The sequence below is a fragment of the Centrocercus urophasianus genome, unplaced genomic scaffold, assembly GCF_019232065.1.
Source record: "Centrocercus urophasianus isolate 14NV4802_14NV808 unplaced genomic scaffold, USGS_Curo_1.0 seq_14, whole genome shotgun sequence".
Taxonomy (NCBI): Eukaryota; Metazoa; Chordata; class Aves; order Galliformes; family Phasianidae; genus Centrocercus; species Centrocercus urophasianus.
Genome location: NW_024884586.1, coordinates 32,214,537 through 32,234,423, shown reverse-complemented (window position 1 = coordinate 32,234,423; position 19,887 = coordinate 32,214,537). Strand labels below are relative to the sequence as shown.

The 19,887-nt window shown below is 50.7% G+C and overlaps 1 protein-coding gene across 1 annotated transcript in view; it reads left to right on the top strand.

The window, feature by feature from the left end:
* IRF2BPL (interferon regulatory factor 2 binding protein like) overlaps positions 1-2,291 on the top strand; it is a 3,026-nt gene extending 735 nt beyond the window's left edge. The window contains exon 2 of the mRNA XM_042813606.1: positions 20-2,291. Coding sequence (XP_042669540.1) covers positions 20-1,538 — 1,519 coding nt within the window. The 3' untranslated portion in view covers positions 1,539-2,291. The remainder of the gene's footprint in view (positions 1-19) is intronic.
* The last annotated feature ends 17,596 nt before the right edge of the window (positions 2,292-19,887 follow it).

Genomic DNA, 19,887 nt, shown 5'->3' with positions numbered 1-19,887 from the left:
CGCCGCACGGGGGCCTGAGCGGCCGCGGCGGCGGCGGCCCCCCGGCGCCCTCCGCCTCTTCCCAGGGGGGCGCGTGCGGCGGCGGCGGCGGCGCCGGGGGAGGCGGCGGCCCGGCCGCGGAGGGCTGCGGCAAGCGGCCGGGATCGGTGTCCAGCAGCGACCAGGAGCGCGAGCTGAAGGAGAAGCAGCGCAACGCCGAGGCGCTGGCTGAGCTGAGCGAGAGCCTGCGGAACCGGGCCGAGGAGTGGGCCAGCAAACCCAAGATCGTGCGGGACACACTGCTGACGCTGGCCGGCTGCACGCCCTATGAGGTGCGCTTCAAGAAGGATCACGCCCTGCTCGGCCGCGTCTTCGCCTTCGACGCCGTCTCCAAGCCGGGCATGGACTATGAGCTGAAGCTCTTCATCGAGTACCCCAGCGGCTCTGGCACAGTGTTCTCCAGCGCCTCCGGCGTGGCCAAGCAGATGTACCAGGACTGCATGAAGGACTTCGGCCGCGGCCTCTCCTCGGGCTTCAAGTACCTGGAGTACGAGAAGAAGCACGGCTCCGGCGACTGGCGGTTGCTGGGGGACCTGCTGCCCGAGTCTGTGCGCTTTTTCAAGGAGCTGGTGGGCGCTGACATGCTGCCGCAGCCCTACCTGGACGCCAGCTGCCCCATGCTGCCCACGGCGCTGGTGAGCCTCCCGCGGCCCGGGGCCGGCGCCGGCGGGACGCAGGGCGCGGCCGCAGCCTCCCGGGGCCCGGGCGGCGGCGGCGGCAGCGGGAGCGGGGCCATGCGCAAGAGGAAGGCGTCCCCCGAGCCCTCGGACTCGGCCGAGGGGGCCCTGAAGCTGAGCGACGAGCAGCAGCGGCAGCAGTGGATGGCCAGTCAGAGCGAAGCGCTCAAGCTCACCATGTCGGCCGGGGGCTTTGGGGCGGTGCACGGTGGGGGCCCCCCGCCGCCGCCACCGCCGCCCCTCGGGCCCCACTCCAACAGGACCACGCCGCCCGAGTCCGCCCCCCAGAACGGACAGTCCCCCATGGCCGCGCTCATGTCGGTGGCCGACACGTTGGGCAATGCCCACTCGCCCAAGGACGGCAGCTCGGTGCACTCCACCACCTCTACCCGCAGGAACAGCAGCAGCCCCGTGTCGCCGGCCTCCGTACCGGGCCAGCGCCGCCTGGCCTCCCGCAACGGGGACATGAACCTGCAAGTGGCCCCTCCTCCCCCCAGCGCCCACCCCGCCATGGACCAAGTGCACCCCCAAAACATTCCGGACTCCCCCATGGCCAACAGCGGGCCCCTGTGCTGCACCATTTGCCACGAACGCTTGGAGGACACCCACTTTGTTCAGTGCCCCTCGGTGCCCAGCCACAAGTTCTGCTTCCCCTGTTCCAGAGAGAGCATCAAGGCCCAGGGGGCGACCGGCGAGGTCTACTGCCCCAGCGGAGAGAAATGCCCCCTCGTAGGTTCCAATGTGCCTTGGGCGTTTATGCAGGGCGAGATCGCTACCATCCTAGCCGGGGACGTTAAAGTGAAAAAGGAGAGAGACCCTTGAGTAGGAAATCCCATCCCTTCAGGCTCCTGAAGATGTAGAATTGTGAATATAACGAACTGCAAAAGTTAGTCTTATGTATAGACATTATTTTCGTCGTATGTTTCTATATTTTGAAACAAAGGTATGTACTCTTCTTCATTTGAAGGATAGAGCTGGTTTTTGTTAAACAGAATATAATATTGTTTGGTTACTACATAATACCTGTTCTCATTTCTTTGGCAGTGTGTTGGCTAGGTACCAAGTTAATAGCCCTTAGCGATTACCTGCTGCTGGTGTGTATTTTTGTAAATGTATGCACTTCTCTGACAGAAAGAAGAAAAACAACAACAAAAAAAATTTTTTATTTTTATTTTTTTTTTTTTGCCAAGGCCAGTGTTGATGCCTAAAAAATTGCTACGAAAAATGGTGACAGCTTCTGTTTTATGAGCCCTGAGTGTTAGTCCTTCACTTTCTTTTTTCTGTTTTTGTTTTTTTTGTTTGCAAACGGTGGGGTGGCTCTGGGGGGAGGGCGTTTTTTTGTTGCAAGTTTGTAAGGAAAATGTTTCAGTTTGTTTCTATTGATCTGAACGTTTTTAATCTTCATGTGTTTTTCGTTTTTGCTTTTATTGATGCACGGATGCTTTTGAACAGTAGAGCAAAACGCTGTACATGAAAACATGCTCTGTTTGTCCTTTATACATTTCTGTAGTTAACAGAACACTGTAATGTGCCTTGGAGCTTAGTAAATTGTAATAAATTCAATTGATATTAATACTCCTCGAGTAGAGAGTGGCGTTCTTCAGAGCTCAGGCAGTGCGCGTGCCGTGTGTGCCCAGTTAAAAGTCTCCATGATGGGAGAGCTGCAGATGGCCGCGCTGGCGGTGCTGCTGTGCGCACACTTTCACACACACGCCGGGAGATGATGATGGTGATGGTGGTGATGTTGGCGGTGTTATCGAATTCATCTGAATCTTGGCACCGTGCCTATTTACATTTCACCTTTAACGTTGCAGGAACATGTTGCTGACTAAGCATTTTCTATTTACTGTTTCTGCATCTCATTTCCTCCTCCCTGCTCCCCCCACCCCCAGCTCTCCAGCTGCAAGCCTTGTTTGCAATACAGGATGCATCCATTGCCCGTGCAATTTAGGAAGGCGTCAGACTTGAAAGGAAGCTTTCTTTCACAAAAGCAGCGGCATCACGTGCTCCACACTTGGGGCTGTTTTTAAAAGTCATGGCAGCTTGGCGGTCGCCGTGGGCTGTCGGTGGAGCAGGGCTGTGGCACGGCACCACAGGGCGGTGGGAGTGCACGGTCCTGCGGCTGCTGCTGCGGCTGGGGGCTGCCACCCCCCCTGGGCAAGGGCTTTTGCTAGTGGAGTTGGTGATGTAAGCCGTGCTGTGGTGTTTTCGGGTGAGGAAGCTTCCCTTGAAGTGCTGGATTGAACTGCTTTCCTTCTGGCAAGGATCGCATGCAATTCTTTGTATAATTAACTATTTTATGTGACTGTGACATTTTATGGAGACTGCAATACCTACTAGGTGATCAGCAGGCAAAGCAAATACACGGACCTTCACACTAGCTAGAAAACGCAAACAAACCTAATGTGAACTTTGTCCTTTCCAGCGAGGCAAATGGAGGAGAGAGAAAAACCTGAACCAAAACCCGAGCAGCCCTGCAGTTTGACCAACAGAACACGCAGACCTTCCAACTGCAATAGTGTCAGAGGTGATGAGCTCTGAGTTTTATTTTATTGTTAAGGATTCCTCTTCCTACAAAACAAAACAAAAACCCCACCACAATTACGTGCAGAGATTCTTTTCAAACGTCTGGATGGCATTCGGTATCCAGTTGCTCTTTGTAAGACGTTTTTCACATGTGTTCCTGGTGGAAAGTGTAACTGTGACGGCAGAAGCCTTGAGAGAGACTGTGCTTAGTGTGCATGCACATACACCTTTGCTCTCTCCTGTGGATACCTACTCCTGCTATTTTGTATACTGGCGGTGATATCTTGAGATTCGTTCTTTGGCATCGCAGCATTTGTGACTTCAGACTCAGAACTGTATACATATATATTATTATTTTTCTGCAGTTTCATACACTGATGCTTCCAAATGTCAAAACCTGCAGTTGTTATGTAGCACATTTAGTGAATAACACAAAGAAAGAATCTTTTGAGTTAATTATTGGATGCAACAGGCATGTTTTTTAGAATATGGATTTGTACTGATTTTATTCTAAATTCTTTTAAAACTTGCAGTTACCACATGGCGGTATATATCCAAAGCAAGAGACAGGGGGCTTAGAGTTGTGGGTTAATGACTGACAGAGAAAAGAAGCATAGGCAGGGAACAAGTTGAAGTTTAAACTTAACCAGGAGAGAAGTAATATTCGTGCATGAATTGCAGCTGGCAGTAAAAGAAGTACAGCTATTTGACACTTAGCTATGTCCTAGAAGGGTGAATTCCCAGATTTATGGAGATACGCTCTCGTGATCTTGAAATCAGTCACTGGTGGTTGGGGTTGTGAAGAGCTTCATGTGGTGGATTTCTTGAACTGAGGAGCACTCTTGGAAAGCTGTTATCAGCCCCAATTTTCAAAATGTAGATCCATTTACAAGGCCCCTCCGTTTGATTTATAACAGGCAAAGGAAGGGGAAGGGGCAGTGGACAGAGGTGGAAAATAAGCTTGAAGCAAATTGTAATACTACAGTTAATTAAAGTTAACGATCGCTCCAGGACATTTGTTGTATGGAGGTTTTTTGGAACCACGTGACCTTTTCCTTCACTCTGGCTCATTAAGCAGCCAGTCGTGGCACATTAGCCAGCGTTTCTCCGAACCCACTCCATAGGTGTTTCACATTCTGAAGATGCCCACAGCTGACGAACAGGCTGTGGCCATGTTTTGAGGAGGGGAAAGGGGAGCTGCCGCATGGGGCTCATGGCCAGAGCTTCAGCAGATGTCTGAGTTTTGCAGCAGTGCTTCCACGCTCCCCTCCCCCTCTTATTTTGCAGTTATTTAAGGTAAAGCTAAATGTTTGCTCAAATACATCGTGTACAAAATTTATTTGTCCAGGTGGTCATTTGTTGTGCTCTCATTCCTTCTCGCAATGGGGAAGTATTTAAATGGTTTATTTTCCCAAGGTGGTTTTTTTGTTGTTTTGTGTTTTTTGTTTTTTTTTTTTTCCAGTGAGTTTATTCTTGACATTACTTTTAATAGCCGTGTAGCCTTATTTTCTAAGAAATGGGCTAGAACACGTGTGGCACTGGGTGTTTGTTTTGTAAGTGTTGGCAGCTCTGTGCGAGTTGGAGATAGAAGTGTTTGTGCAGCAAGGAGATGTTATGTCCTTTTGGGGGAAATACTACACAGCTCCATCAGGAGCGTCCTTCAGTACAAACCTTGTTATCGTTTCTGTTTGCTTAGCAGAGCTGTGCATCTAAGCGTGCTCTTCCTCTCCCTTCCTTCAGCATTTGAGCTCCAAACTGGCCAGGACTGACATTGTTTTGAAGCTGTGATCTTTTCAAACAGGCTGGCTGCCAGCACAGCTCTGCAGTAGTCACTGGAAAAAGGGCTGTCTTTGCTTCTTTACGTTTCTTGAGAACCGAGTTTTTCTTCCCCTCGAGGGAATGGGCTTTGTCTCCTCCTAGCTCTCAGGTTCCCAGCTTACTATGCAGTAGTTGCTTTGCAGCTTTCCTCTCCTCTAGTTCTTGCCATTTTCTTTTTTTTTTTTGTGGTATGCAGCCATTCTCCATTCATAGCAGGATGGCTTGTGTTGTGCATTAGCAGCCTCTTTCTCTGCCAAAGTGACACATCCTGTAGATTTGTAGCAGAGTACTGAACTGTCACTGTAATGCTGACTCTTGTAGGGCTATTCTTGAAGCAGGACAGCTTCCCCCTTGGCATTCAGCCATCAGAATCCATTACAGCACACATTTTCTACCCAAAACACAGTTCTGTACCTACATAGCTGTTCTCACACACGTACCCGTGAAGATGCAGAGGACATGGTTATACCTTCTCGTGTAGAAGGAGACACAGCAGGAAACTGCTGCGTTTATTTTCATAGTATCTGGAAAGTGTGTACTGAGATTTTGTTGTTTCAGTTTCTGCCTTAAAACCCGCAACGCAGACCGGGAACAGCAAAGCTCTGCTGAGGGCTAGCACAGGAGGAGCAGCAGATGATGTCTTTTCCCAGCTGCGTGCCTTTAAAGAAGAATTAGGTGCTGCAGGAGGCTGCTGCGTGGCTGCTCGGGGGCCAGCCTGCCTGGGGTCCGTGCGGGGCTCGCTCTGCTCCTGCAAACCGCTCCCTGACCCTGCACCGCTTCCAACTGCTGACAGCGAACGCGCTGCCTGTCAGCCATTCGGGGAACTGCAGAGAGGAGAAGCATGAGGGTAGCCGGCAGCCATGTGGATGTGGGGAGGATGCTTGTCACCGGCCTGTGTGGCCGGCACGGTCCCCAGCTGGTCAGACAGGCTGGGCCACTCGGGGCTGGGGGCTTCAGCCCCACTGCCGTGCTGGGCTATGTCTTGCCGGTGGTGGTGGGCCTGCTGGCAAGGCTGCCCCCGGCACAGGACCCCCCTGCACGCCTGCAGATGGCCGGGATCGCATTCCCCCGCTGCCGGGCACCCAGCCTTCCCATGCGCCCTTGTAGGGTTATTTGGAGGAGGTGGGAGCAGGGCTGGAGGTGAGGAAGGTCAAGCTTCTTAGGTTTCAGCTGATTTGGCATCTGCTCACGGAGCCCGGCACAGCCGTGTGTGCTCACTGCTGCTTTTGTGACCCTTTGCAGAGAAATCTCAAAGACGCAAACTGCTGCCGGCCATGAAAAACAACGTACTCTCAGGAAAGCAAGGGGAAGGGGTTCCCACACCGATTGACAACGGGAAAACTGCGGGCTTTCCCCTCAGAGAATCATAACGAGGCCGGCCGCTCTCACTCAGGCTGGCACCGTTCCCTCGGCACGCACCGGCTGAGCGCTGCCCTGTGCCTGCTCTATTCGGGAGGGCTCATTTTTTTGCCAGCGCGGAGGCCCCCCACTTCGTTCCACACCCTGTGGGCGAGGGCCGGGGCTGGCAACGTGACCGCAGCGCCGGCTGGGGCCGAACCCGACTGTGCGGGGCCGGGAAGCGTGTGAGCGGCGATCCCCGCCCGGCCGGCTGCCTCCACGCTGAGGCTGGGAATGGGGACACGAAACATGTCTGTGCAGCTTCAAGGAGCCGAGCAGAATTCCCCGCTGTCATCATCCTCCTCCCCTCCCTCCCTGCGGGCTGCCAGCAGGGAGGGCCGATCACAGCCCCGCTATTGTTCAAGTAACCTACAAATGGATTTGCATGGAGGCAGGTTGGGAGGGGCGGAGGGGTGGGATTTATTAGCAGCGGCTAAATTCGTCGGGATTACTATTAGGCCGAGAGCTTCTCAATGGGCACGATCCCTGGGCGAGCGGTGCGGTGGCGGGGAGGCGCTGGAAAGCTCCTTTTCTGTAGATGGGCAAAGGGGCGTCCGGTGGGAGCCAGGGGAGGCAGGCAGGGCACAGCTGGCTGCGGGCGCTTCACCTCGGCACAGGCTGTAACCTCCATTCCGAGCACGCAGCTCCTGGCAGCGTCGCTCATACCAAAGCCTTGACTCAGAGTTATCTGCATGCTGGGTAATGAGCAGCGTCACCAGAGGAATGTGCAGAGAAAGCAGCCATGCTGCTGCAAGCCTCCTCTCGCTCCTCGGGCGAACTGCCGATTTAGCAGCCTGCCTCTGCGTGACCGGTTGGAGGTGGGGGCTTCAGTCTGGGGGGTGGCCCGAGTGCACTTTGAAGCCAAAACAGGGTTTTGCCCTTCCGTGAGTAAGCGCTTTGTATGCAAGGCCGGACAGGACTTTGCTAACCTTAATTGAGGACTGCGCCAAGTAAAGGGCGAAGTCACTCCTCCAGTCGCTGGGTGAGTTTATCCATGTTCCACATGGGCAGGCTGCAGCGCTCAGCCAACTCACACAGCAGATGCCTATCTGAGGAAGGGGGGGAGTGCCTGACTGCTGCTCTCCCTTCCACGGGATTAAAAGCGAGTTGTAATAATGGCTGCGTACGGCTGAACTCAAAAGCACTTGCACCACGCAGGCGTTTGGGAACAACAGCTTCCAGAGCCAGGTGCTCTCTGTAGCCTGTGTCCTTCGCTCTGATGGCTCTGAGGCTCTGGGCTGTTGCTGTTCTTGCTGATGCAACACAGCGAGGGCTGGGGTGAAGGAGAGTGCATACCTGTGTGTCAGAGGTAGGAGCTCCCCTTTGGCGATGATGGAAAGCACAGCAAATTCAAATCAAAGATGAGAGGGGGTTGCTTTGAATTGCTGTACTCCAGATGTATCTGAGGCAATCTCCCTCTTCACAGCACATATCGCTGTAGCAAGAGCAAAGATCACAGCGTAGCCCAGGTTTTCATTTGAACATGTCCAGGCTCGCGCACAGTTGAGGTAAGGACAATGTGCTTTTGTAGATTTGATTTGTGTCAGAGCTAGGGGCAGAACCAGGGAGGGAGGGAGAAGCCTGAATATCTGGTCTGCTGGTGAAAAGTACAGGCCTCTGAGTAAGACAATGCAGCTCATCTGAGTTAGCTGGATGTGCTAGACTTTCTCCTAGAACTCTTCCCCAGCATCTGTAACTTATTCCTGTAAAATGAAAAAAAGAATGCATAAAATATCTAGGTTTAAAGCATTTGAAAGAGCTCTCACCTTCCTGCAGGAGTAAAGTTTTGAATATTTTCTATGACTTGCTCAGTGTTGTTGATGTGTTTTACTGTTACATGCAAAGATAATTCCTCCACAAAGAATTCAGACTGCACTGATAAGAAAGGCCAGTTGGTGCATCTATTTTATCCCACCTCCTTCAGTGAAAGATTATTTCTAGTATCTTATCAGAAAGAAGCAGCCTTTCAAACGCCGTACCTTGGTAAGTATGCACACTCCATTTTGGCAAACATTTGTTGTGGTTTTGAGAGGTTGTTCTCCCCTCCTCCTCCTGCTTGCTTTCAGCTCTTCTCCAGCTCATCCAGCTACGCTCACTCAGCTGTGCTCATTGCGTCACTCGTGCTGGAAGGAAGGCAGTAAGAGGTGGAACTGTCAGGATGGCATCAGTTGGGGATCCACGAACATAGAGTCGTGTTGTGCTAACATGGCCCTGCAACCTATGGTAGATTCATGAGTCAGCATCCTGGATAGGTGCCCTGTGGGACAGCTAGTTAGCTGGATCAGGAAACGATGCAGAAATTATCCTGCTTTTGTGCTCCTGTTTTTCCTCATACTAGAAGAGACAAGAGCACTTCTTGAGAACTGCACTGCACATGCTTAGGACAAAGAGCAGCTCCTTTTGCCTTTTTTGCATGATTAGTTGCAGCTCTCTGCCTAGATCTTCCTTGTTCTGTTGATATGATTTTCACAGCAGTGTGTTGTGCATATTTTGCAAGTTCCAGCTTGAAACTTCCTCCTAGCAGAAGGCTGTGTCATTTAAAGGAACCCCACCCTGCTCTCCCTTGAAGATGTGCAATCCCAGGCTATGTCTGAGCATGCCTGGGGAGGCAGGTGCAGCCCGGCTGGATCCTCAAGATGACCTCCAAATAAACGCTGCTTAAACAAATTGGACTAATAAGAACATTCAAAATTCAAGTAATAATCAAGACAGTTTCTGCTCTGTAGTCTTCACTTCGTGCTTCTCCCATTCCCTCTTCCTCGGATTTGTAGCCCAGGATATATGCCACAGCCACGTTGCTATGGAAATTAATTACAACGTAACTTCAAAGAACAGGTTAGCAATAGCATTAGATAATATGTAGCACCTTTATTGACAACAAACATCAGATTGATGTTGCTTTTAAAAATGCGAGCATTGAAAGTATCGGTCCCCAGCAGCGCGCACACAGTGCCCTTAGGGCCTTGTCTGGATGAGCTCTGCCATTCGGCGGCACCTATTTTGTGACCACGCAAACCTCTCAGAGATGTTCTGTTTTAGGATCGTCACATCTGCAGACTGATCCACAGCTTTCCTTTATGTCTAAGAATGGCTGGGCCTGCAGTAGCTAATTCTACTAAGCTTCTTAAGCCTTTTTGGCTGTTGTTCCTTAAGGAAACCTGGCATCAGACTTCTCTTGATTTTTCACTGAAGTAAAGGTAGAGTTCCCGTACAGTTGGAAATGCTCTCAATTCCAGCTTTTACCCCTCAGTCTCCACTCAGAAGCCGCTTTCTGTGGCTGCCTGATCCAGAAAGCTGCTGTGTTGAATAGAGACCTCCGCCCATGGCTCAAATGGCACACGACAGGGATATGCTTCAGTGAGCAATCCCTTCATGTGCACAAGTTTGCGTGCCAGCTACATATTGCTAAAATTTCCCTGCTCTCAGGAGGACCTTCTGCAAGCTGATGCAGGACTAGAGTGTTCTTCTAATGTTTTTTTGGCAAGCTTCAAATCTTCCTTGCTTTTTGGAGCAGAATGCTCCTATTGGTCACACAAATTAATTCCCTTCACCTCTGTTTCTTCCACCATTTCCTGCAGAGGAGTGCCCAGAACGATGATCGGTTCCGGCTCCAGCAGCAGACCCTGTGGATGTCCCTCCATCTCATCTCTGAGAATAGAATTAGTGATGTTCCCTGGCTGTTTGGTTGCTACAAATGAGCACATTCCCCCTGAAGGCAAGCGAGCCCAGATGCAGTGTGTGCACTCCTGGAGTCAGTCTCAGCATGGCCAGAGCAAGAGCCAAACAGCTCCACGATTTGTGCTGCACACATAGGCCCCTCTCAGTGGGGAGCTGCTCCACACTGTGATTCTCACCCCCTGCACCGGCAGCAGTGTCCAGACACGCAGACAAACTTTTGAGGGTGACTGTTTTTAGCTCCATCAGTGCAGGGCTAAGCCTGCCCAAACTGCCTTCTACCAGCCCAGCAACAGTCCCAGCCCACGTGTCAGCAAATGCTATGGGAATCTCTTCTGCTGAGGTGAAGGCTGTAGTTCCTGGTGCTTTTGTTGACTCTGCAGGAGGAGTGTCTGGTCTGCTGCTGTGGGTTTTTTTCTGTTTTTTTTTTCGTTTTTTTTTTTCCCCACCAGCAAACACAGCATCTCCATCTTTCCTCCTCACAGCAGAAGATTCCATTGAGATATATCTAACTATTGGTTTTGTCATTATCTTTTATGTATCTGCCCCAGTTTTCTCTTACAAATTCAGTCCGTTTGCCTGTCAGTGTGCTTTGCGGTGCACAAGCTTCTGGTTTACTTTCCCCAAGAATTATTCTCTTTCAGCATTCCAAATTATTTGAGACAGCAGTTCATCCTCCTTTGAGCACCTGGCTAGAGGGGGATGACCTGAAGGGTCCTGTCTGCTACAACAATACAAACCGCACAAGCTTACCTATTCCATTTGCTGCCACTACTGAGTCCTTTCTGTAATTCCTCTGACTCCTTTCTTGCTGGGCTTGATAATCTCACAGAGCTGGTTTACTCCATGTCTACAGGTCCTTAAAGGGGCAGGTTAGACTTAGCACTGTTTGCAAATAATCAAGGAAGATTTGTATCTGGTATGGAAGCGTACAATCTCCTACAAAAACACTTTTTTCCTGTTTAGAAATTTGCGAGGTTAAAGTAGATACGTGTGAAGAACAAACTCTGAAAGGCTGTGAGTGCTCTCCGCATGTAGTTGTTTAAGTGGAAGCGTGGTAGATGTTAGGATTAGCGTGAAGTACACCATACCTGGGACGGAGGAACCACTGTGATGTTTTACTTCCGCAGCTTGAAATACATATTACTTACAGATGTTCTTACATTCTTAGCCCTTATGGCTTTCCAGTGCCTCTTGACAAACTCCTGAGCTTACAGAGGTGGTGCTGACTAGCTGCAGTATTTCTTTTCCTAACATAAATAAAGCTGTTGAGTGTGGCAAGGGATAGTTTCTGTCGGGAGAGATCAAGAAATGGAAATGTTCCTCTTCTGGGATGTGTGTCAAGGTGTTCCACAGACCCTTAGCTTAAAATAGAGGATGAAGTAAGAACAAATGCCAGAGGCAAAGGCAAGAAAGGAAAAGTAGGCAAGCTCAATCCTTCAGCAGGTGGGCAGGAAAATGTGAGTGAGACATGCAGACTTTTCTGGTTTTAAATGCTTGAGGGCTGCTCAGAAACTGTTGTGATGGGGCCATCTATAAAGCCGGGCAGGCAAACAAGAGTCAGATGGTTGCATAGTTATGAGCAGGAAAACTTTCCAGAGCAGCAAAGGCTGGGAATAACATAAATAAGGTAGTTGGGCAATAGGTCACGGGGTGAAGAGTCCCTCGTAACCGGTTCATCCATGAGTAAGAAATAATGAGAAGTTCGTAAGAGAGAGACAGCAGATAATCAAAGGCAAGGTCGGCACAAGAATATGGCTCTTGAATGTTGACTTTGCAAATATCTCAGTGGTCATTATTGCTATTTTTCTTATCAGCCAAAGGTGTGCAATGTGGCAGGCAGTCTTTTTCAAAATGCTTACCATTTAAAAAAGCAAAGGAGAAAGAACAAAAGGAGATGTAGAAAAGTTGGAAAGTACTGTTTGAGCATGAGAACATAAAACAGTAGGTCTTGACACACAGCTGGTGAGAAACGAAAGGAGCCAGGGAGTAACAGGTCATATTTATGGCATACGCATTTCTCACACTGAGAAATTCCTCAGTGCTTTGTCTAGTTTGAAAGAAACGCGTCCAGCTATTTGGGGGAAGACCTGGCAGTCACTGGGAGGCCTACTGGAAGCTACGTCTGTGCAAATCAGCACTTTGGGTCAGAAAGCCCACCCCAGAGTGAGTAACGAGTGGAAGCGCCTCGAGCGCAATGCAGAGCTTTCTGACACCCTTACAGGAACGGAAGGAATGTCCTTGTCCTGGTGAGCCACTCTCAGAAATGGAAATGATCCAAATCAAGAGGTTTGGAGGTAAGCTCGTGAGAACAGTTAGAGACGTGCAAAAACATCTCTGCACCACAGCAGAAGTAGCTACTGTTTATTTATTCCGTGGCTAAAGCACCTTAGTATGCATAAGGCTTTGTAGGCAAATGGGGCAGGTCTGTGCCTGAGGAGTTTTGCCTTCTGAGCAAGACAGAGCGCAACAAAGGGAGGCACAGCGAGGAAGTGTGTTGGTACGTGTGTGAGCGGCGCGTCCGTGAGAGGCGGCAGCCACCGCCAGCAGAGGTCAGAGGCAGGGGTGTCACCAGGGCCCCCCCACGGCCGTCAGCTCGCCGTGAGCATCCGCCGTGCTGCCGTGCGGAGGGAAGCTCGCGTTCCATTACCCGCAGGGTGTGACGCGTCTGCTCACGGCTACAGTCCTGGAGGAGCAGCCTCCAGCCTCTGCAGACCGCGTCCCACCGGCTTCTTTTACTGCAATAGCAGCCTCTTTTAGGAGCAAACTGCGTGCTTGTAAGCACAGAAAAGCAGCCGCATTGCACAGGCAGCAGTGGCAAAAAATTAAACGTTTGAATTCAAAAGTGAATTTGGGGGGCTTCTGTGTTGCAGTGCTTTAATACCCATGCACTCAGAGTGTGTAAATTCATTTGTGCGAATGACTTTGAAGCTGAATTCTAAACGTAAAAAAAAGGTGGAGCTGCACGTTTTGTTTGTTGCAAAACTCAGTTAGCTCCCAAACGTGGCACCAAGCCAGTATCAGTGGTGTGTGTGATCAGCCAGCACCTCAGTGCGACTGCAGGCGTCCATCAGACAGACCTGTCGTTTTGAGTGATCAAAACCTTCATAGTTCCTAACCCAGTTGCAGATAATTTCAGAAGAAAATAATATTAATAGAATATGTTTTTGTTGCATATTACTTGCTCGATTCAAGCATTATGTATGCAAATCAGGTAATTTTGTACCTAATTGCCTGATTTGCATGCATAAATGTAGGTTGCACATATGCAAATGATTTTATTCAAATGTAGTTTATGCCTAATGTGTAGAGTGGCTGGAAATGTGAATCTGCGTCTGTTGGTTTGAAGCACTTGTAATTGTCACTTAATGAAAAATCAGGATTGGCCACTGCTTTTGGAGGTCAGCTGAAATGCAGTGAGCTCCAGGGGATGGCTTTGCAGGGGCAGTAACCCTGGAACTGCGCACCTTCCTCGAGAAATTAGCGATCGTGTGAATGCCCAGAGAGATAAGTAAATAAGAAAGATCATCTTGCTTTAAATGCCAGCAGAAAATCACAGGAAAACGTGACACTTGTCAAGTGGAAAAAGACAGAATCACTTAGAAAGAAATGTGGGTTTTGAAGCCTGAGGTGGTTTAGCAGACAATGAGACCTATGATGAAAAGTGTAAAAATATGGTACTAAAATCTGAGTGCACTAAAAATTCAGAAAATGTCATGGCTAGGAAAGGAATGGGACTGACGGTTCTTGTGAATGAAGTTCTTTTACCTGGGCAAAGGACATAAAAGCTTGCTGCACCGTGTCACGTGCCTCACCTCTGATCAGGAAGGGACAGTGGATGTGGAGAGTTATTAGGAAAACTCGGGCTGCAGGGCCCACTTTGGTACGGGCCTCCTGTGCTGACCAGTGTGAGCTCAGCGCTGCTGTTCTCATAGCGAGGAGGAAGGGCAGGGCGCGTCCTTGAGGAGGGAACCCGAATCTCCCTGCAGCACTTTTCACCAAGGTGTCAGCTGTAGGCTAATAACAGCAGCAGGCTGTTTTCTCCCCATTACTCAGAACTCCCCTGCAAATGTTATTTGCATACAGATGGGTGACAAATGCTCCTAAAATAAGCGTGTAGGAAAACTGGAAGCAATTTGGATGCAGCTATGGACATACGGTTCCAAATTCCCCTCTACGCTGATGTGAAGCACGCACAAGGTCAAGCTCCTTCCACACCCCATTCACACTGGTGAGGCCCGTAGTAAGGTGTGCACGTAAATCAGAATTTGGCACAGAATGCTCTCTGTCCACTTGAGCAGGTTGGTTGCAGCTCTGCTGACATGGCTCTGGTATCAGATGGTCTCTAACCAATGTAGTTTCACTAGTAAGGATTTCTAGCGTGGTTGTGTTTACGACAGCAAGCCAGCTCTTGTCTTGGAGTAGGTTTGTTCACTTGAGAAAGGGAGACAAGCTGGAATAAATGCTGCTCTCCATGGGAAGATGCAGCTTCCAGCTGCAGGAGGGGAAGGTGAGGAGAGCCACGTGCCCCCCTGCATGGAGCTGGTGGCCACGGCTCTGTCAATCTGCACCTGGGTGCCCGCCCTGCTGCTGTGCTCTGCGAGCTCTGCTGCGTCTGCAGCGCTCTGCTGCTTACCTGCCCTGCGGCGCTGCTCCCCAGCATGGATTTGACTCTCAGCTCTCGTTTTGCTCCCAGGAGTACAGAGTGGTTTTGATGTAAATGAGAATTAAACTCACCTTGTTTTGTTTTTTTTTTGTCTACTGTTCTATTACTGGGAGAGAACACGACTTGACTAACACCAAGTCTTGCCTCTTTGTTTGCATGCTAACCTCATCAGAGCACTACATGCAGAGCTCTGTGCAAAATAAATAAACCCAAACCCTGGGCTCACTCCCAACTTGCTACCTGAGTGCACAACTTCTGTTACATTGAAGAGATGCTGTGTTATTTGACTAAGTGCTGTTATTTGTACTTATTTTTATTCCATCATAGAGTAAAGACACTTCCTATTTTCCAATTTTCCAGTAGGAGTGAAAAATGCTGCCTGATAGCTGTGGAGATTGAAGGTTTCTAGTTTTTCACAGAATGTGTGTAGCCTGGGTAGTACTCATTTCTTGTTCTACAGCTTCCCATTCCTCCCTGGCTTAGCGTGCCAGATCCATCCCTGATCTCTTCTCAGAGCCCTTTGTTCAGGTGTTCTCTGCAATTGGGGCGATTACTGCCCAGTGCAGAGGGCAGCAGCTCTGAGCAGTGGGAGTCACAAACCCATCTGGCGGCACAGAGCTCCCATCAGCACAGGCACTGTCAGGGTCTGGGGGACAGGGGGCATCTGTGTGTCATGTGTGGGGTGACGGGCACTAGTGCTGTCCTCACAGCCGCAGCTCTGGGAAGGGAGGCACCGTGGCTGCACCAGGGCCTGACTCTCCTGCCACAATCGCAGAAGGGGAGAAGCACTTGCATTGTTCATCTTACTGTCACTTTGGAGGTTACCTTCATTTCTTGACACAGATCCATACTGTATTTTTGCAGAGATATATTTTTCTCCCAGTTGCCCTTTTTCCTCTTTTTGTACTCCCTGGTTGGCAGTGAGAGTGGTCTGACAGATCTCTGTGTCTGACAAGAGAAATGATTGCCTAAGTGAGAATTGTTTCTGGAGTACATCCCTCCCCTTGGGTTAAATATAGGTTGCGGCATCCCAGCATAATGAAAAGATGGGGAAGCATTTACACGCTGCCATAGTTTATGCCATGTAATAATTGAGTAAAACATTCACAATTGTAAAAATCATACCTATGAAGATGAGCTTAGTCACTTTCCTGTTAATGAGTCTATATTTTCAGTCAGCCTCTCCCTTACTGCATTCAGCACATGCACTAAAACGTATCCCAGCTAAACCCAATCCTTCAGCCTTTGTGTTTTATCGCCTTGTGATTTGCTGTTGGCTGCAGCAGCCTGGTTTATTATCATACGGTGTGCACTGCAGTACTCGCATAGTGCTGTGCTGCAGGATTGCTCAGCGCGCCAGACCAGGGATGTCCAATCCTTCTGACTGTAAAAAACGAAAGCAAATCTGGAGAGGTTCTGCCACTGTGAAAAACTAGAGCTGTGTTGGAGTGTTGTCACAGAGTCACAACTCAGAACACATCGACAGTTGTCGTAAACTCTTCACTTTGTAACCTGAAATCATCTGCGATGCTGGAATAAAAGTCTTTACATTCAGAAAGTGGCTGAAATTTGATCGGTAAAAATACAGCTTGAGAAACATTTGTAATTCCGACACAGTCTCCATGTCTTTTCTACGTACACACATGTATGCACATGCATTCCCAACCTGGCACAGAAGCCCACGAGCTCACACAGCCGCGAGCTCACACGTACCTTCGCAGGCACCTCACGCAGAACGTGTTCTGCAGCATGGGTGGCACACGGGGTATTTCTGAAGGCAGAACAAGAAGACTGCAAATCGACACTTCCACCCACTAATGAAAAAAAAGCCAAGAAAACCTCAGTAGAGATTGAGATTTATAATTAATGCTGAACAATTTTCATTGACAAAGCAAAACGAAGCAAGTGGAAGGCTGATTTAAATGCTGAATGATTAACGCGTGGCGAGGCGGCTGAGGAAAGAGACAAATTCAGGAGCAGCTATGGAAATTTATGTATGAGAGAGTCAGCACCATATTCTGATCTCAGTTTCACAGTTGTAAATCTGTTATCTTAATGGAAGTATTCGGCTTTTATATTTGCATACCGTAAGTGAAAATAGAATTTAACCCAGAGTGTGTTGGAGATTGTGTATTTGCAGGACCAAAAGGGGAGAGGTGCAGATGTTTGCCTGCGATAAGCTGCAAATGCATGAGAGTTTTTGTATCTCAGTGAGGAACGGGGGGACCAGAGTGTGCGTGCGTGTGTGTGTGTGTGTATGCAAGTGTGTGTGTGTATGCAAGTGTGTGTGTGTATGCAAGTGTGCACATGTGTGTGAGTGCAAGTGTGTGTGTGTGTGTCCGTGCATGCCAGCTGTGGGGCTGCCTGCCAGCCAGTGGGAGGGTGCGATCGTGTTTGTTCCTCGACTCCCCGGCCGAGTGAAAATGGCCCCTGGAAATGCCGCTTTAGATTAGAGAGCGACGGCTGGAGAGGTGGAGATTTCATTACCTTCCTCTTTGTGTGATGTTTTGAACTCGGTAATGTAAAAGCAGAGCTATAAATAATCCCGTCGCAGCTGCGGCGTCCTAGAGATTTATAGTGCCCGCTAATGCCGGAATCTTTGGGGTGTTTCGCTGCGTACAGCTAAATGAGGAATAATCACCCCTCAGACTGCCGGGCGCTGCGGCCCCACCTGTCCTTCCTCACGTGTCGGGCACAAATCCTCCCCCCTCCATCCCTCCTCCCTCCCCACCGCCCGCTCTGCCCCTGGGTTTGTGCGATGCCCGCGGCCGGGTGCCGGCTCTCCCATTTGCCCCCGGGGCTGCGGTCGACGTCCCCGCCCTCGCCTCTCGTGCTGGAGAGGATGCTATGGAGGTCACAGCGTGCCGCGTGCGAGCTTTTGAGAAGCATGCGCTGTATTTTTAGCTGCTCCACATTCTTTCATGGCTGGGTTATGGAGTTGAGCGGCGTTCTGCCGTAAGGATGTGCCCAGAATACCAGGCAGCCTCCAAAATGTACTGTGCCGCAGAGCCCTGACTCGGTGCCGCTCCGTGGCTTTCCCGTGTAGCTTCCATGCTAGGAAGAGACAAAAAATGGTTCCTCGTGCTCCGGGTGCTGCCGTCACGTATGAGGAGCCCCGCTGTGGGGAAGGGAAGGCAGCGGCACCGGGGCTGGCCGGCCTGAAGCCTGAGTGGTGAAGCCGCCCTCGAATTTCTTCTTGGATGCTGCTCTCCGGTTTTGCCTAACAGGCAGGGATCGGCACACGCTGCGTTTCACGAGTGTGCTTCCCAAGCGCGTTTTCAGCCCCCCTCCAAGCTGCGCTTTGCGGCGGCAATCGCGCTTCCCTGCTGCCGGGCCGTGGCACAGGGCGGCATTTGGGGCAGGGCGTGGGGCGAGCGCCGGCGCTGGGTCACCGTGCCGGAGGCAGCCGGGCAGCCGCGCCCTCGGCGAGGGGTGGGAGTGCTAAGGATGCCGGCTCCTGTCAATGCACCGAGTTGAAGTGACGCCCGTGGGTCCTCACCCGGCTGTGCAGGTGCACCTGCGGGCTTGAAGCGTTGCTTTCTGCGTTCACTCTCACTCGAATTCTGAGAGTCAGCATATTCGGAAAATAAATTCTTGCACGTGAAAGCCGCGATTAATCTGACAATCGAAATCCTGTGGAAAGCCACTGGACCGAAAGGGGATAGAGCAGGAGTTGTAGCCGGGGAGAGACGGCACACGCCGCACAATTTGGTAGAAAGGGGAACAGGACGGACTGGGGAGATGGAGGGAGGGCACTGCCCGGCTGCTCGAAGGGCTCTGCGGACGCCGAGTAGCCTCTTGGGCGCCGGCTGCGTCGGACTCCCCGAGGAAAGGGCTTTCTCCGCCGGCGCCCGGAGGAGAACGTACGGGAGCGGCAGAAGCCCTGGGGCAGCCCCCGCCCGCCCGAGCGACGAGCGAGGCTCCGCGCTGCCCCCTTGCTGCTGGAAGAAATAGAGCGGGCTGCCGGGTGCTTCTCGGGATGGGAGCTTGACTAATGTCCTCTCGTTTGGGGGAAAGTCGGAGACCTCGCGCAAGAATGTCTGTCTCATTGCTGTGGTATCCGGAATAATAAATACAGCCATTACAGCTGTAATGCCGATCATTTGTCTGAGCTGTGGCGTTCTCGGAAGCGCGCCAACAAGAGGCGAGCTCTGGAGGCGAGGTTTGCAGGCAGATGCAATCTCTGCCTTTGGCTTTTAATTCTTGCACAACACAGAGAGCTTTTACACAAGCTCTCCCTTGCAAGCCTACTCTCCTTGCATGCTTAGGTCACTGTAGGTGCAAAACTGTGCTGCTTTAGCAGTGCTAGCAAGTGAGGCTATAACGGCAATGATATTTCTGTTCCAAAGCGGCTGTGCAGAATGCAGCACACACACAGCTTGGAGAAGCTCTGCGGTACAGGATGTGCCACATTTCAGTTTTGTGTTATTCACTGTAAGCTTTCCTTGGATCAGCAGCTCTCACAAGCTGCTGCTGCCATAGAGGAACCTACTTGAAATTATGTCAGTGGATCACAGCTCAGCTCCCACTCGGTTTGTTGGTTGCATTCTCTTCTGAAAGAAATAATCGAATCAGATTTTGAATCCCTCCTTGTTTGCAAAGGCATGGGACTATGAATGGGATACAGAGAACCAGCTCTCCTCTGTCCAGTCATGAATGGTCTCCAGGTCAGGCCTGAGCCATGCTGGCAGGAGGCGGCGGTGTGGGAAGCCTGCCCTGCCATTATCTGTTCAGTAGTCAAGCAGCAGATTTAATTCTCTGAGGATCTCAAGCCTATAATAACATCTCAATGGGAATGAAAGCTCTGACCCAGAAGGCAGTGCACGTTCTGCCTGTGCTCTGTTGCCGTGACTGAGCGTGGGTGTACGCTGCAGGGGCCCTGGCACTGTTGGAGCCCTGCTGGCACGCCAACCCCCCTGGTCCTGCTGCAGCCCTGGGCGGTGCAGGACACATCGGTCCTGCTAGGGGAGAGCAGAAGAACCAGCTGGGTGTCTCTGGCACACATAATCTGCAGGAAAAAATACGTGTTTTCAGAGAATCATAGAATTATGGAGACAAGTCTGTTCAATCATGTCTGAAGGGAGCTTT